This window comes from Phytophthora infestans, genomic scaffold (assembly GCF_000142945.1).
Source record: "Phytophthora infestans T30-4 supercont1.155 genomic scaffold, whole genome shotgun sequence".
Taxonomy (NCBI): Eukaryota; Oomycota; class Peronosporomycetes; order Peronosporales; family Peronosporaceae; genus Phytophthora; species Phytophthora infestans.
Window position 1 is genome coordinate 57854 of NW_003303604.1, and position 17677 is coordinate 75530.

Below are 17677 nucleotides of genomic sequence, written 5' to 3' on the forward strand. Positions count from 1 at the left end.
GATCATTATACTAGACGCTAGGGATAAAGAAGTTGTTTGGAGCCGCCTACCACCCCCAAACTCAGGGATTGGTAGAGCGATTCAATGGGACACTGTTGGGAATGCTCAAGATGTTCGTGAGCGAAACTCAGACCGATTGGGATATCTATTTGCCTCGAGTCTTATTGGCTTATCGGACTGCCTATCATGAAGGTCTTGGAGATACTCCCTTTTTCAGTTTGTATGGTCGTGACCCAGTCCTACCGATCGACTTGGCCTTCCTCAACACCGGAAAGGACTGGAAAAGCAACGAGATTGCCTCGTACCGAAGAAAGTTGTATCTGTCGCTACGTGACTCAAGGCCCCTGGTGGAACGACAGCTATTAAAGGCCCAAGATCGTCACGAGCAGCGATTGAATAAACAAGTCAAGGTCACGTATGAAGTAGGCGATCCCGTCTGGGTCTATCAGTTCTTCAGAGCAAAAGTGGGCGAAAACAAGACGAAGAAGTTGGCGTTCTCTTGGTACGGTCCGTACCGTATTGTCGGCCAAGTCGGGGAGAATGCGTACAAAATCGCAATCCTTAAACACCCCGACAGGGTCGTCGCGGTGAACGTGAATCGGTTGAAACGCTTCTGTGGTCGCTGGAGTCGACCATTTGCGGACGAAGTACCTAGGGGAATAGCCGAGAATGTGGCTAGTGAGAGTGCTACCTGCGAGAATGTGGCAGCTAGGAACAAGACAGGTAATGATGCGACCATCGAGGATGAAGCCGAGAACGAATTGCTATTGGAGGCTGGACCACTACAAGAAGAAGATCTGCCTCAGTCGAGTTTTGTAGAACGAGTGTCTATCGGGGGTGAGAAGACAGCTTTCACCGGCGTTTCGTCGCCCATCGTGGACGTCATTGCTAAGAGAGTGGATAAGGGCGAGCTGCAGTACCTAGTGCTGACGGCTACGTACGAGACCTTTTGGTTACCCCGAACTGCTTTGTTCCCCGAGTTCGGAACCATGATAAGCGTCTTTGAGGAAGTAGACTGCAAGAAAAAGGGTCTTCCGGAGATACGTCGGAGCGTCAGGTTGGTCGAGGCCAACGCTGATGTGGACGACGCGGAAGTGTTGCTCTAACTGGTCCTCTGACTGGTTGGAACGAGTGGAGCTGGACCGCTTCACTCTTGTTAGTGTTTGAAAACAAGTGAGTCTCGAGACACTGAGCTGTATTTTGCATTTACATATTGGAACGCTACGAAAAGGGACACTGGGAAAGTGACAGGGGGTATCAACAGAGCTCAAGACCCTTTGGCGGGATGGTTATGCCCGGGATTGACAAAGTTGGAACGAGAAAATGTTGTCACGAGAGACGATATCGACTGGCTGGGCATCGAGGAACGATAAAGACTTGTAACGCGACGATTAAACGGATGTATTCGAGACGAAGAAACAAGAAAAGGAACGAGGAATGAAAACGACTCCGAATAAGAGACTACTTCTTGGTGGTCTTCCCCTTGTCGGCTGAAACCTTCTTGGGAACGACCTTCTCGCCGTCTTCCCCGTCGTCGTCCTCAGCCTTATTCTCCTCGTCATCGTCTTCGTCGTCTTCCTCCGGTTTGTACTCGTCTTCGTCGTCATCTTCGTCGTCGTTCCCAGCTTCTTCGTCGTCGTCCTCTCCGTCGTCAGCATCGTCGTCGGCACTCTGAGAGTCGGCAGTGGCTGAGGTCACGACCGTGGCAGTTGGAACGGCAGCCTTGGCCTCGTCTTCTTTATCCTCTTCGAGATCGGACCATTCGGCGCGTCGGCGTTCCGTCTTGGTCGGTCCCCTACTTTCGGGGAGCTGGTACGAGCCACTCTCCAACTCGGTTGTGACAGTCAGCTGGTTTGCTTCACCAGGGCGTTGTCCATAAGGGGTTTCCAAGGCTCGTCACTAGTGGACCTTACCCAGGTGTCACGAGGCGTCGCCGAAGACTGAAGATCAAGTCGAATGCGCGCCAAAGTCACCATGGAGAGTCGATTGGCCGGCTTGGCCGTAGGGACCAAGGCCTCGGTCGTCTCTAAAAGGACGCGGATACTCGGATACCCATACGCGTCGATCTGCACGGGCTCTAGAGCGTTGTCGATGGTAGCCTGGTATCGTTCCGGATCCTTATCTTCGAGCGAAGTTAGCGTGTCCGCGAGAGGTCCGTCGTAGTGCAGGCACTTCTTGTTGTCGCGACCGGGCTGACCTCCCATCCAGAACATCAGGGGGCACTTGTCGAGGAGCGTGAGAAATCCGTAGAAGCACCAGGTTTCAATGCACAAACTGAGGAAGGCTACACGAGCCTGTACGGCGCGCATCTTGGCCTTTCGACGATTATTCTGCGCCGTCTCCGACGCCAGAGGCGCGTACAGGGCCCATTCCCAGAACGCCCGACGGTGAGACATCCAGAAGCGCCAATGACCCCGATAGATCGCGCGGAAACGAAGCGGGTTGTACCACTGCGGACGCCCAGTCCAAGGATAAGCGATACATCAAGGCTTCTTTCCGGCCGCCTCCGCCTTCGCCAAGATGAAGTAGACGGCAGCCTTTACAGAGTCTGGGGCGTCGAGGTTCAAGTCAACCAGCGCCTTGTACTCGGCAGAAGGAACGAGCGAAGACGTCGGCCTGTCAGGCTTGTCACTGCTCCGCAGCTTCTTAGACGACTTGATGGGGGGTGGCCCGTTGCGAGTTTTCCGCTTACCGCGAACAGTTTTCTTTGCCGAAGAAGTGGAGGAGGAGGTAGAAGATTTAGCAGGCGTGAACGACTCGGGCGAGACTCCTGACGCTGACGGCATCGCAACCACGGGACCGCGCAATGCGATGGAGGGTCGACCTTCCAGGAGATCGTCGACCAACCGCTCCATGTGCTCCAGACCAGTGGAGAGGCCGTTGCCGCCCAGGTGCGCCTTCAACGCGTCCCAGAACTCCCGCTTGATGGTCTTAGCGTCGTCCCCTGGCGTTCCATGTTCGTCGTACTCTAGGGCCGCGTCGAAGAATCGCTTGAATCGCCGGCGCTCCGCGACAGTGAGGCGCTTGGACATGCTGGCAGCTGAGAAGTTGTAGCTGGGAGGTGTTCTACGTGGAGATTGTTGGAAACTGAAGGATACGTCGCATTGGCTCGGATGGTGGCTGACGGACGTTGGAAATAGGACGCTCGCGACAGGGTGCAATAATGGAACGAGTTGAAAGGAAACGACTTGGGTGACACTGACGCCACTTGGGAAGGGGTGTCAACGGACGACGCCGGGGTGACCTTTCCTAACTGACGCTGTGCCAGTCTGAAATGATGGAAGTGCTGAGGAGCTGGTTTGATGGGATCGAAGCGGCGGCTCCTGTCGTGACGTTCCTGGAAATCGAAACAGGAGCTATGGTGGTCTGCGCCGTAGCTGGGATAGTAGCGTGGGTGGTCACGACGCCTTTACGCAATGTGGGATGGGCTTTCAGTGCGAGCCTGGTGGACTGTGGCTCCACCGTCTGCTTCTTCTGGTATACTTGTAGTGACCGATTTTCACTACCGTCCGTGGAGCCAACGTTCAAGAGCTGCACCCTAGAGAATATGCGTGCACTTTGGTCACGCTGATGTTCCTCGTTCCCATGGCTGTGTTACGAAAGTATGAACCCCGCTTCGGCATTTTCGGACTGTTGTGTCTCAGATGGTGTGAGGCATGGCACCACTCGATCTGTCTCTTCGTTCCAGATGTGATGCAACTTGTGTGGACGTCGTGCTGTCGTTACACAAAGGCGATAGCTGAGGCTACAGTTGCCTCGATCGATCGAGTGGGCGAGTACCTGATGGGCGTGTGTCTGGTGGGACAACTGTTAATGTCGCTTGTGTTTTACGCCTAGAGTATTTGACGAAGGCGTGGAAGGTGCCCTATGTGGTTGGATGGGTGTTGCCTTAGCTACCCTAGTGATGGACGAGGTACTGGAATTCTCGGTCGCGAGTCTCATTGGGAACGTGTTCGTCTTGGTACTGGGCTGTTATATCCACGCTACGAGGTACTACTGGGCGTCGCGAGTGAAGGCTGTCGACGGCTCTGGAATTGAGGCCGCACAAAAGGGTTGGGCTAAGCTTGAAAGTCGGAAGGAGCTACGAGAAAGGAGAGAGAGAGCTAGCCTCGACCATTTGCGTGCAGGTCCTAATGGTACGACCTCGGTGGCGCAAGAAAATTCGGATTCGACTTCGATTGGAACGAGGTCGATCGTTCCAGATCTGCCGGTCGACTCGGCGATTGGACCTGCTGGAAAAGATGAGGCTCGGCGAGGACTCCGAGCGGCAGTCAAGGAGAAATGTCACGGTCTTCGGCTAGAGGAAGGACTCGCTATTCTGGACGACTGTCTACGTCAATTTAGCGAGCGGCGTAAGAAGAGTGTCAGGCCCGATCAGCCTCGTTCCCCGTCGCCGACTACCTCGTCCCTAGTCTAAAATGGAACGAAGGAGTCCAGACAGTTGTACACTGACTCCGTTTACGAACGACAACAAGAGGTACTGGTGTTGGTAGGAGGTACTTTGGCAAGTTAGAGGGCTGGTGAGAGAGCTCTCAGTCGTGAATTTCCTTCTTTTACGAGAAGTGCTCAAGAAAAACAAATAAGAAACAAGTATATTTTACACATCTAATACGTCTAAGTTCCTACGTCGGCTTTCACAAGATACACGACCCCGACAAGAGAAGGAGACCGCGACAGCTTGAGCGTCCCAAAGTGTGACTATCTGTCTCCGTACTCCACGTCACTAACACGAATCTGGATTTCAACATATTCAACACATGTCATTGCTGCTGACACCATTTTTCTCGTCAATTTAGGAGGAGCAGACCAAAACACTAATAAAGTGACTGTACACACGTTAGTGTATGAGTAATCCCACGATGGGGGGGGCAGCAGCACCAAAATAGTGGCGGATTGCAAGCACCATCTGTATGGTAGTGTATCGCTTTAGAAACGAACACATGCAAGATGTGAAGGAGCTTCACACCAACTCAAACATAAAAACACTACGTTCACTGAGATAGCTCAGTGTCATACAATCGCAACTACACTAGTAATGGCACTTAGATCCCTATATGTGTTGCTGTGACTTAGAACGGAAAGAACGTAGCTATCTTCAACCGCTGAAGATCCGCATTTGCGAATTAAATGTAAATGTATTGTATGGAAGCATTGTCCACGTGTGGCCGCACTGGTTTTTAAAGGTTCAACTGTCGGTGGCAATTCGGTTCGAATAGCTTCATCTGAAAAAACTGGATGAATCTGCTCTTGGCTGCATCACGGCCATCGTTGCAGCCGACAATGACTACAAGATGAGGGACGGAGTGGAGGTTGTGGTCAAAATGGTCCGACTTTCTTTGTCACTAACAGTGTCAGATCTCAATGATCATGTTAAAAAAATACCCTTTCATGCTTGTACAGTACTTGTGCTTTAAAAAAAGACCTACAAAGCGTTGTTGCATCGTGCTAGTGAAACACCGCAAGCTGGCACGGCGAGGCTCGATGCAAATGGCACTCGATGACCCCAACGACACAAATGATACAAAGTGAAACGCAGCTCATAGTTTTGGCCTCCGTCCAGTTCGAACACTCAAGTAAAACACACTCTTGTCTTCCACACTGTCGGTCGACTACACCGATCTACCCTACTAGGAACACTGTCCTAACAACAACGGCAACCAACGACCTGTTTTCAAACCTTTTCTTCTTTACTTTTGGTGGTTCAAGAGAACTAGACGACGTTTGATTGTGTGGCAACGCCCTCTAGCCGCCTTCCTGATACTAACTTACAGCTTGGGGCCGAACTTGGAGTAGTCCGTCACGCCGGGGGACACATACTTCTTGAAGTTCTCCTGGAACATACCGGCCAGCTTCTTGGCCGTGACGTCGTACGCCTCCTTGTCACTCCAGGCCTCACGCGGATTCAGCACGTTCTCCGAGATCTCGCCGAGCTTCTTGGGCACGGAGACGCCGAAGTTGAGGTCCTCCGAGAACTCCGAGTTCTTGATGGAGCCGTCCAGGATGGCGTCAATGCAGGCGCGCGTGTCCTTGATGCTCATGCGCTTACCCACGCCGTAGCCGCCGCTGGTCCAGCCGGTGTTGACCAGGTACACCGACGTGTTGTGCTTCTGCAGCTTCTTCTGCAGCAGGTCCGCGTACTTGGTCGGGTGCAGCGGCAGGAAGGCGGCACCGAAGCAGGCACTGAAAGTGGCCGTGGGCTCCGTCACGCCACGCTCCGTACCGGCAACCTTGGGCGTCTAGCCGGACAGGAAGTGGTACATGGCCTGGCAGTCGCTCAGCTTAGACACGGGCGGCAACACACCATAGGCGTCGCACGTGAGGAGCACAATGTTGCTCGGGTGGCCTCCGCTCGAGGTAGGCTCGTGGTTGGGGATGTGGTAGATCGGGTAGGACACACGGCCGTTCTCCGTCTTGGACGTGTTGTAGAAGTCCGGCTCCTTGGTCTCGGCGTCCACGTACGTGTTCTCCAGCAGAGCATCGCGCTTGATGGCGTTGTAGATGTCCGGCTCGTTCTCGGCGCTCAGGTTGATGGTCTTGGCGTAGCACCCACCTTCAAAGTTAAAGATTCCTTCATCATCCCAGCCGTGCTCGTCGTCGCCGATGAGGTATCGGTGCGGGTCGGCCGACAACGTCGTCTTGCCTGTGCCGGACAGACCGAAGAACAGAGCCGTGTCGCCGTTTTTGCCCTTGTTGGCCGAGCAGTGCACGGCCATGATGCCGTCAAGCGGCAGCCAGTAGGTCATCATGGAGAAGATGCCCTTCTTCATCTCTCCGCCGTACCACGTGCCACCAATCCCAGCCACGTCCTTCTCGATGTTGAAGGCCACAGACACCTCCAAGTTGAGGCCGTGCTTCTTGTAGTTCTTGTTCTTCGCCTTGTAGGCGTTCACAATGGTTAAGTCCGGCTTGAAGTCCGCAATCTCCTCCTTGGTCTGAGGACGCAGGAACATGTTAATCACAAAGTGGTGCTGCCACGCGAGCTCCGTGATGAAGCGCACTTTCTTGCGTGACGTCGGGTTGGCGCCGGCGTACCCGTCGAACACGTACACCTTCTCGCTCTGGTCGTAGTGCTCGCTCACGGTCTCGTACAGCTCGTTGAACCCCTCGGGGCTCACGGGCTGGTTGATGTCACCCCACCAAATGTTCTTGCTGGTCCACAATGAACTTGTCCTTGGGCGAGCGGCCCGTGAACTTGCCCGTGTCGATCGTGTACGTGCCGTTCTTGACGAACTGACCCTCGCCGCTCTTCTCCTCGTGGACGGCGATCTCGTCGTAGCTCAGGTTGCGGTGCACCTGCGTCTTGGCGTTCGTCACGCCGAGCTTGTCGATGCCGAGCGACGCAGCAGTCGCGTTGGCGAACGTGCGTAGACCGAAAGACGACGAGAACGCCGGCGACGACTGCGCGATCTTCATGGCTCCAAGGCGCTGAACAATCACACATATTCGGACTCTTCTCAGCCTGCTCGCGCAAAAACCTAAATGTGGGAACAAACAAGAGCTGCAATTTGCAGTGCAAGTGCATGTATGGATGTAAAGAGAAAAATGATTGGCAGATGTTACGTAGAGAGCAATAGAGTATGATCGGCTCACAATGATCGGAGCGGAGTCTGTTTTTTCGAAACATAAGGCCGATCCTTTACCTGCGTCTACGCTTGTTTTGAGCCGTTTCCTCACGTGCTCTACGCGTGGGAGTCCTAGACCGATGGGATCTACGCAGAGTATTAGTGACTGAAGTCTCCAAACGCGGCAAATGAAGGAAAGATTCTTCGCGTTGGTTGGCCGCAGCAGCAACTACACCCACGGCGTGACTTACCGGACCAGCACTCGCATTGCGCGGCGCATCGGCTCTGGTACACTCTGTATCAGTGATGTCCTGGCTATCTGCCAACGTCGCTGGACCATACAACGGGAAGCCTGCTTCCGGCCCCACTGCGACAATAGCTGCATCTTCACCATCCGTAGCCGATCTCCGCACAGATCTTTGCTGGTGAACTGGACGCTCAAATCTCTGTGACTGCATGGGAATTCCAGGGCAAGGGAGCCCAGCAAATTGAGTCGCTTTCATTACATGAAAGCAAACCCCAGCTTTGTTCCGGCAGAGACACATGCATGTGCGACCTGTTGCATCTACGATCCATCCACCGGTTGGCATGTTTTCTCACATGATCCTTGCGTAGTTTTCAGATTCGTACGTGCACGCTGACTTAGGTAGTACAGAGTCCTAAAATGTACTGTCCTGGGAAGAACCAGCGGGCTTCTGAGCCACACGCACGAGCACCGAATCTTTTACACGGTGTACCACTTCTGCATCCCACACCTTTTTTTTGTCGGTCCTTCGATACGCAGCAAGCAATCTTTCGACACGATTGCTCTATCGACAAAAGTCATCTTTGATGATACATGCGCAATACGTGATAAATCCAAGCGAACAACGAGTTCGGCAGAATTTGCACGCTGACTGTCATTTACAAGTTTTAAAGTTTTGTGATATTGCTCCAACGGGTTGTTGGTCGTAGCATACCCTGTAGGTGTGTGGTAAACTTGCCAACGCGAAAAGCGAGCCCCCGTAATCCATTGAGAAATAATGTGGTTCGAAACACGCCGAAAACGAGGACTTAGCTCACCAGCGCCGCGCCATGATCTCAGAACAAATTCTCTCTTTCGAATGTACTGTTGTTCATCGCGTGAAAAGTGCAAATCATATAGATTCCTGAAAATCATCTTTACCGAAATCAAATCCAGCTTTGCATCATGCGCATGTTTAAACACACTGGAACCACCATTTTGATGTGTTGGTTCCACGTTTTTTTTTTTTACGTGGAACCAACACATCAAAATGGTGGTTCCAGGAAACTCTGCAGTGCAGGCGTTTTGTTGGGCTCTGTCTGCGTCCATCATGACAAAGTCAGGCGAGAATGGCACCCCAAATTCCTTCAATATGACACTTTTTAAACAGGAAAGGTACCAAACAATATCCTCTTTGCGCCTTTGAGATGTGCACCAGTACACAATTGGCAAGAAGGCTCCACTGCGATCTGAAAAGCCCAATACAGAAACAGGGTACTTCTGCTTCACACAGCTGTGTGTTGTGTCCATGTGCAGTAGCGTAGTTAGAGACGGGTCCTGATGCACTTCAACATAACGCTTTAAAAGCCGCTTGCACGTCACACCAATGCGAAATGGGTTGCCTTGAGACCCCGCGCCGAGAGCAGGCTCCACAACGTCGTCCACAACTTTTGTGTCGCACAATAATAGCAATGCATCTGGGTCTGTTTGCCAAGAATGTGAACGTTCGCTGCCGTACATTCGCTGACGGCAAATCTCCAGCACGGGGTCCATACTATCCGGTCGGTTTTTACGCCGCCATCCTTTCTGATAGTTTTGGACCTGTGCAAGCTGCGGGGTAGATCCGCCGATACGCCCATCCTTATCTCACGACACAAGAATGCGTACAGTGCCTGCGCTACCATAGACGGAGAGTCACTTAGCTTGACATCTAGATAGGACTTCATCTCGGCGGTCAGCTTAGATGCAATGGGGGATGGTGGAGCATCGTCGGCCATCGTATGATCCCCTTGCTCGAATATAATTTTTCCGTCACTTTCTTGACACTCCAGGATCTTATAGCGACAAGTGCATGTTTGTGTTGTAGCTTTGCAGCGTTGTGATTTGCATTTAGTTACAATATACCGCATTTCATGCCATGTTACAGCCAGCTCATCTTCGTAGCGCTCAACGTGATCAATTGTACAGTGGTGTAGCTCACTTGTTGGCCGTGAAAAGCTCGGCAATCCTGCCAGAAAGTTATCAAAAGGGACAGGATCACCAGATTTCCACACTTCATGCCACGGAAGACGTCCTGTACGGCCGCCGTGATCATTCTCCATTGTATCGATACTCCACTCACAATGCTGTTAATTTTTAATTTTCTTAGCGAAGCAGAGCGAAGCAAGGGAATTGTGTTTTCCACACCAGTTTTTAGTACCGGTATACCGAAACGGTACCGGTATACACTGCTCCTGCTTGTTGCTGACCACACGTCTCACTTCGTATTTGGAAAAACAAGCAGCAAGCAGTCAAGAAATACCCGCCTCTCCTCGTCCCTTTTCGGATCGAGCTGATGGTCATTGCATAAGCTCTCATTAATGTATTTGTTCGTTTGACCCCCAAGGATTGTGGAAAGCTCTTAACTATTTTAGTAGTAGTGGCTAACGATATCTATTTGTGGAGAGAAAAGATTTTTGCGAAACGACACTTATTTTTGGTGTGGTGTCCTGCTCTTTCTTTTGGTGACCCTTTCTGCGTCTGTGGCGCTCCTCATCCTATTTTTTGTGTTCGTTAAAAAAAAAGTGTTTAGGATGGCTCTCTCAATTTAGGTGCCGACACGACTTGCATCACCACTTGAGCTCGGTTCCAACAAAAGGCGGCAACGACTACGAGCAGTGGCGGATCTACTTACAAATGGAGGCTGTCCCCCCATATTTTTGGTCTAGAAACGCCCCTGACTACGAGCATCGGTTTTTTTAAACCGCGTGGGTAGCGCTCGAGTGTTCTGCCATCTACTGCTGTGTTTGCTGCTGTGCAGGCACTCGAAGCTTCGTGTACCACCTCGGGGTGCTTGAAATGCTTGATGAGGAGCCGGATGCTTCAGATGCAGCTCGGACGGAGTTCAACTCGTCCGTTTGGCGCTGTGGGGTCGGCGGTTGGGTCATTTTCGAGGCTATAGACGGCGGTGGAGAGGCCTTCGCAGATGCAGATACCATCAGAGAGGAAGTTGGATCAACAGTGCCGACAGCATCTGATGGTGTCGTGAAATAATGGTTTTGTGCCACTTGAAGCTTGTAATCTCCAAGTCTAAGCTCTTCCTGGTGGTTGTGGGCTTGGATCTTGCCTCTAAGCAGTTGAACTGTGGTCTTGAGCGCACTGAGATCTCTACGACAAGACAGAAGATGCTTGAGTTGCTGCTGCAGTGACGAGTTTGCCTCCTGGGACTGTTGAAATTGAGCTCTTAGCTGCTGAAGCTGCGACTGGGTCTCCTTGTATCTCCGCACTGCACTTTGAAGCTCTTGCTCTCGCCGTGTTAACTTGTCGAGCTGGAATAGCAAACGCATCTGAGTACAAGCGGAGCTAACATTTCAACGTTCTGAACCCCCTACCAGATACGACTGAGGCTGGTGGAAAGTCACTAGTTTGGCCTTTAGCTCTGTGATCTCTCGTTGGAGTCTCGTACGATCGCTTGTCGCCTCGTTCAGCTTTTGCTCGAGCGCGATCGCTTCTCGTTGCGACTTGACAACTTTCTGGGCGAGTAGCACGCTCTGCTGGAACTGATAACAGAGAGATGAAAGTGATAAGAAGTTTCTGGCCTTTATTCGGACTCACAGTCAGCCTTACCCGTCTCTTTGTCGTGGTCGGGATCGCCTCAAACGTGGTCATTGCTTCTAGCAGCTTCAAAGAAGGTTCACCTCCATCTGCATGGTTCCCTTCGCCTTCAGCAGCGATCTCGCCGGTTTGGACCACAGCCCCGTCCAAGTCAATCTCTAGTAGCTCGTACTCCTTCAGCTTATTGTGCTGCGCCACCAAGCAAGTCGAATATCGATCAGAAACGTTCAGGCCGAAGAATTAGTTTAGTTGAGCTCACCTCAACTTCCAGAGCGGCTTCTAGCTGGGTGATACGTGTAGTCGATGTCGTTTCCAGTCTCGCGAATTCTTCTTTGTGCGCCTCCACCTGCAGCATTACATCATCAATTTTAACGCACCAAACGCACACACGTGAACCTTACTTTCCGTGCAAGCATTTCGATCTCCAGTCTGGCACTTCGACCATCCCTAGCCTTGTCCTCTAGCGTCGACTTCAGCTGGCTTATCTGAGGTCGACAGCAACGATGAGAATATCAGTTCCAGCGAATAAAACTCATCTCATCTGCGCTTGCCATGCCTCAAAATGCCTCATCTTGAGCTCGTTATGAGCTGTAGCCATTGCTGCCGTGTGCGTACTCTCCAACCGAGTCGCTTCCAGGATCTACACGCAGGAACAACAGCTCAAAATGTCTAAAACATCACCTCTATCCTATGACAACGTTCCTTTTCATCGAGCACAGATTGCACGCTATCCAAGCGCGCTTGAAGCAGATCCACATGCTTCAGAGCGTCATCGCGGGCTACTTTCAACAGTCGATTCTCACGCTCGTAGACCACTTGGCCGTCATTGCGGATCCGCTCGATCTCCCGTCTCGATAACTCCATGAATTTGGCAATTTCGTCGTCTAGTTTCTTTTCAAAATGCAGTCTCGTCTCGTTCTGTAGCTGCACATTTTGACTGAGATTACCATCATGTTTTTCCCGCAGCGACTTCACTTTCGCCTGCATTTCCTGTTGTAATATGTACAGTTTTGCCACTTGATCTTCCAGCTGCGTCTTGGCGTCCTGTAGGAACGCTTTATCGGCTGTCAAGAGCGCAATCTTCTGGTGTAAACCGCTGTCGCTAGCTGAGACTTCATCGAAACTCGACTGGAGATCGTCGTGCTCACGCTGTAGCACTTGCAAATCTCGCTTCAGACGTTCAGACTCCTTCTGGAAAACTCTTCGATCGCTGTAGATCGCCTCGTTATGCCGCTGTTCTTCCTTTATTCCGTCAATCTGGTCAACCAACGCTTTGATTTGGTTCTCCAGCTCCAGTCGGGTTGCCTCGGACAGCTCGAACTCGTGCTGCAGCCTCCTCTCTTTCGCCTCAGCGATACGCTGCAATCGCGCAATCTCATCTGACGCACCAGCAGCGGCGGCTTTATCTGTACTGCTTATCTTTCGCAGAGTTTCCACCTCCTGTCGACAGCGTTCGAGACTGGCAATGTGGGTTTTATCCATCCTAAGTCGCGTTTGTGCAGCCATTAGGTCCGTTCGAGCTTGCTTCAGCTCCTTCTCAAGCCCATTTCGTTCCTCACCACACTTAAGCTGCATGCACAATTCATAACAGCAACAAACATAGTTAAGTTCTACCAGCTATGCAGCAACACCCTCCAGCTTTCGACCATAAACCTCCATTTCGGCCTTTTTGGCCTGCCATGCAGCTCGTTCTTGTTGCAGCACTTTCTCCAGCTCCTTCTGTGCTTGTACACTCAACGTCAGCTGCGTCCTAACATTCTCGACTTGGATCTCATAGAACTGCTTCATAACAGCCTCCGATGACGCGCTATTGGCCCCCATGGTAGCTACTCGCTGTGGAGACTGTTGCAGTCTGTTAGTCCTACCAGAAGGTACTTGACCGGGTGACAATGCTGTTAAATGATCATCAAAGCGAGAGATGCCGCGTCCTGTGGGTAGCTGGTCGTAGTGTCCGAACGAGTGCGGGAGCGACAGGTCACTAGACAGCCCCTCGCTGGCTGAGTCAGACGGAAGAGTTAGCGAGAGCTCTCCAACATTTCCCTCCTCTTCCTCGTCGTTTGGTCCCTCGATGTCGATCTCCTTGTCTACCTCATGGTCTCCGTCTACGCCTTCGCGCTGCTGCCTAGCCGCTTCGACGCCAATAGAGAGGGCATCAAAGGCTTCTGCTGTGTCTACCGGTCCTAAAACGTGTCTGGGGACACCTAACTGCACTGCTAAACGGCGAAAACGCCGATCCTCGTCGGCCATAGCAGCAAGTGATTCACGACGCTTTAAGATCCTGATATCATTGTTGACAGTTCTGAGATGTGATCAACCAAACGTATGAGATATCGTAGGTCAAATGGAAATAGGTCCCTTCCGTCGGCAATTTCCAATTCCTCCAGCCCAAGCCGCCCCCCATCTAGCCATGAGCCACACGCCACCACCGGTATGCTGCTGTCGAGCTCAACAATTTAGGTTGGCCATAGTGCGTGTATAAGTATTGATGTTTTGAATTGTTTGTTGTATGCTGCTGTTCAGCCTGCTGGCTGGGTGCCTCCGCCTCAACGCGATACGACAGCGCATTGCTTGACGTTTCCGCATCGTCCTCGCACCCCTGAAAAAGTTGGACGTTTCCGCAAGTCATACTTCTCCGAACCAGGCGCCCGTATCGCCCATCCCGGTCTCATCAATGATCTAAGTCGAGTCGACCCCATGTCCAAGTTCGGCGAAGTTACTACTGGAAGTGAGCACGTACCGGAGATGCTTGTCAGCGGACCTGCCACGCAATTCCAGCGTATTAACCTCGGTAAGCTCGAGTCCAACTACGCTAGTCATAAACGAGAGCCACTCGGCAAATCTTACTCCAGAGGCCACAAACTACCAACACATACGCAAAAAACCGAGTTTGCGTTTGGTATGAAGGGGGCATTCTGTGAATCTGCTAAGGAGCTACTCCATCCTTCAACATCTGCTAGACTACTGAATAAACGGGAGGATGAAGAACGCTACAAGCGATCGCACGGGTCGGTCGCCCCTGGTGAGCAAAAGAATCGAAACTACCGATGGGAAGCAGCAAAGATCGACCGAGCCAGACACCGCTTTGGTGTCAAACCCATCAGTAGTAGCAACGGCCAGATTGGCGGAGAGGTGGCTGAGATCTTAAACCCGGAGATGAACGAAAGTATCATCCCTCCTGCTGTCGCACCTCAGCATCTCGAGGATCGACGGACACTCTACGATCACCTGGGCAAGCCTAGACATTTGGGCGCTGCCGAGACCGACACTTTGCCCACCAACCACGTGTTTGGAATCATAACGCAGAATAGTGATTCTGCCTGGCTGTGTATCCAGGGAGAGTACTCACCTGAAGAGCAGCAGCCAGATCCAGACCTGGGCCGCGCGGTAAATCATGGCTGGAGAAATACCACAGCAGACAATCGGTTGTTTGGTATCCCAACAATTCGCAGTGACATTCCAGCGCCAGCACGGCGATCAGTTGCTGATGGACAGAACTATGGGGATGATGTTAGTGCTCAGGCGTTGTTGTACCCAGAAAAATTCGCTTCAAGTGGCGTGGCTAATGCCGAGTTTGCGGAACCACGCGACCAAAAGTATCTGCGAGGACTCTTTCAGAAGATCGGCCATGAAATTTTAGACGAAGACTTTAAACTCATTTGGAAGCAAGCCACACAGAGCGTGAGGTACACACCCATAGGACTGGCAAGCATCGCTGACTTTCGCGACGCACTTAACGCCTTCATCGAGGCGCAGGGACGAGGTCCAGCAGCACTTCAGCAGTGGCTGAGTCGCGCCCAAGCCTTGTAGAGGATATGCTTCGTATAAAACAATACTTAGTAGGAGCTTTCCATTATTAAGTGCCAGCAACTGTATCTCTCGCTGATCTCCCTCATTTCTTAACTTGTCTGCAAGTCCATCGGGGGTGGAGCCAATACAGGGCCAAGGTCTCCGGAGATCGTATTCACGCAGGCCCAATTGCCTTCAAAGTCGCTCTTCCACATACGCACAGTGCCATCGTCACCTGAAGAAGCCAGCATCGTACCAGTAACGTTCCACTCCACGCGCCAGACTTCCGAGTCGTGATGGTGTTTGCGTGCCACCTCCTCTACATCTGCCTGCAAGTGATCATCTTCCTGAATTGTTAGACGCCAAATACGCACGGTACGGTCCTTACTGGCGGTTGCCAATAAGTGCGACGTGCGCCCCATATTCGGAGCCCAGCAAACGTCGTGGATGGCGTCTGTGTGGCCTACAAGCTCCGCTACGACCTGCCACCGGCGGTACGAGTTGTTGTATCCCCATACTTTGGCCACCTCGCTGTTGCCGCCTACGACGATCATTGGGACATCGAATCGCGACTTATTCCACGACACACACGTCGCCCCGTCCTTGTCAGCTAGGAACTCCTCCTGCAGCGGCCAATGCGATAAGTTCATAACGTCGATGGCCTCGTACATACGCACAAAGCCGTCCTCTGATGCTGTCGCCTGTATCAGGAATAAATATTCGCTCAGTACCTGCTTATAAAAGTCCAACACTCACGGCCGACCTACAAGCCGCAGTCCCAGATGCCTGGGGGCGAATTTAACGTCGTGTACCGAGTCCCGGGCGTCCACTAGCTGCGCTTGGTTGCGCCATCCTTCCTTACTGCCGGAACTGGTGGATGGACTCCCCCCATTCGTGGCCGCTGGGTCCGTGGAGGACGCTGAAACGTTGAGATACAAGCCCTGGTCCTCCCAAATAGACACTGTACGGTCGAAGGAGCAAGAAGCCAGGATCTGGCCGAACTCTGGATGCGCCCACTCCACCTTCCATACACTGGCCTGATGCGCGTTCCACTCGTACTCAAGGCGCCAGTCCTGACCGTGCTCCTCCCAGATTTTGATCTTGCGGTCCGAGCTGCACGTGGCTAAGCGCTTCCCGTAGAAGTCAAAGCTCATGTCGTGCACGAAATCCGAGTGCTGCGACGGGAATCGACGGAAGATTTTCTGGTGCAGACATGGAGACACACAAAGTCAATGGGGCAGAGCCGAGGAGGACGTGCAGCAATTTACCATTGCGTTCATCCTGCTAAGTTATTAAAAAGCTCTAGGAACAGAAAACCTCTTTGTAGTTATATCCATCGGGAAGCCACTTTATTTCAATATACGGAGGAAGAGCTGTACCATTACAAGGGTACCATCGCCGCAAGTGTGATTTACTCAAGTCAGCAGATCCACTCTCGAAGGATTCTGCCGAATTCTAGAGCAGATTATCTATGATGTCCGACAAATATTGTGGGTCATTTAGGTGATCGCCACTAGCTTCGACTATCTTCTAGAACGATAGCTGTCGCTGCGAATCCATGCGAATTATATAGTCTTAACCCTTTCGTGGTCAGCCGCAGCATTTTGCCGCGGTTGACATGTTTTCAAAAGAGGGTGGGAAAACGACCCTTGTTTATCAAAAGAGGGTGGGAAAACGACCCTTTAAACGCGGCATTTTGCCGCGTTCTACAAAATCCACACCTAGTTTGTTTTAGCCAGTCGGATCTTCGGATTTGGGCTTCCAATACAAAACTACTTCCTGCTTATAACCTTTCAAAATCGGCTGTATCAGGATTAACATATTCAGGAGGTGATGTCTGTCTCACGCAAATGTGGTTCACACTAACTGTTTGAATTTCGAATCCTCCCGCCAATTGCATCATTGCACGTCTTCGAGCAGAGCAGAACATGACGAAAGGCACAAAAGGTCTCTGGCTAACTATCAACAAGAAGTGCAAGCTTATTGAAAAACATTGTCGCTGTCCCTCCATGACACTGTCCGAATTGGCGCGCTGGGCGCTACATGCGTTCGAGCTTTCGCACCCTCCAGCCGATGCTACAATCTTTAGGGTCCTGCGGGACGCAGCAATCATCAAGGCTAAACTTCAAAATGCTACCACCGCTAAAGGACGGATATCTCGTGTACGCTGCCCGGAGCTTGAGATCCAGCTTGGCGAGTTTGTGATGGAGCGTCGGAGTGCTCATGTCTGTCTTTCTCGTCGGCTCATTACGAAGAAGGCCCAGCGTATTATGGCGAGCCTAAAGCACTATAGGGCTGACAAGTCGATGCCACACAAGGCTCCGGAGGGAAAGGGTATCTACTACGTTGACCAATTGCAAAGAATGAAGTGGGTTGACGAAGCATGGGACGATATCACTCCAGAGACAATTCGCCACTGCTTTATGAAGAGCGGGATAGTATTTTCAGAGGAGAAGGAGAACAACCCTCTGCCCACGCGTCGACACCAAGTGAGAATGAGCGACATTTTATT

The 17677-nt window shown here is 51.9% G+C and overlaps 5 protein-coding genes across 5 annotated transcripts; 1 reads left to right on the top strand and 4 right to left on the bottom strand.

Annotated features, from left to right (window-relative positions):
* Positions 1 to 5666: 5666 nt before the first annotated feature.
* PITG_20607 (phosphoenolpyruvate carboxykinase) lies at positions 5667 to 7413 on the bottom strand (the record flags this gene model as incomplete). Its single annotated transcript, XM_002895570.1, has 1 exon — positions 5667 to 7413. The coding sequence occupies one exon, from the start codon at positions 6948 to 6950 to the stop codon at positions 6237 to 6239; it is 714 nt and encodes a 237-aa protein (XP_002895616.1).
* A 2939-nt stretch (positions 7414 to 10352) lies between these two features.
* PITG_20608 (uncharacterized protein) lies at positions 10353 to 11795 on the bottom strand (the record flags this gene model as incomplete). The annotated part of the gene is made up of 7 exons (XM_002895571.1): positions 10353 to 10742; positions 10908 to 11093; positions 11157 to 11324; positions 11392 to 11445; positions 11515 to 11568; positions 11639 to 11725; positions 11781 to 11795. 7 exons carry the CDS (start codon positions 11793 to 11795, stop codon positions 10560 to 10562), a joined length of 747 nt encoding a protein of 248 aa, XP_002895617.1.
* Positions 11796 to 11946: 151 nt separating this feature from the next.
* Positions 11947 to 13525, bottom strand: PITG_20609 (uncharacterized protein; the record flags this gene model as incomplete). The annotated part of the gene is made up of 3 exons (XM_002895572.1): positions 11947 to 12009; positions 12061 to 12933; positions 13033 to 13525. The coding sequence occupies 3 exons, from the start codon at positions 13165 to 13167 to the stop codon at positions 11947 to 11949; spliced, it is 1071 nt and encodes a 356-aa protein (XP_002895618.1).
* A 596-nt stretch (positions 13526 to 14121) lies between these two features.
* Positions 14122 to 15186, top strand: PITG_20610 (uncharacterized protein; the record flags this gene model as incomplete). The annotated part of the gene is made up of 1 exon (XM_002895573.1): positions 14122 to 15186. One exon carries the CDS (start codon positions 14122 to 14124, stop codon positions 15184 to 15186), a length of 1065 nt encoding a protein of 354 aa, XP_002895619.1.
* An 89-nt stretch (positions 15187 to 15275) lies between these two features.
* On the bottom strand, positions 15276 to 16474 carry PITG_20611 (nucleoporin-like protein; the record flags this gene model as incomplete). Its single annotated transcript, XM_002895574.1, has 3 exons — positions 15276 to 15866; positions 15933 to 16367; positions 16434 to 16474. The coding sequence occupies 3 exons, from the start codon at positions 16443 to 16445 to the stop codon at positions 15276 to 15278; spliced, it is 1038 nt and encodes a 345-aa protein (XP_002895620.1).
* Positions 16475 to 17677: the final 1203 nt, after the last annotated feature.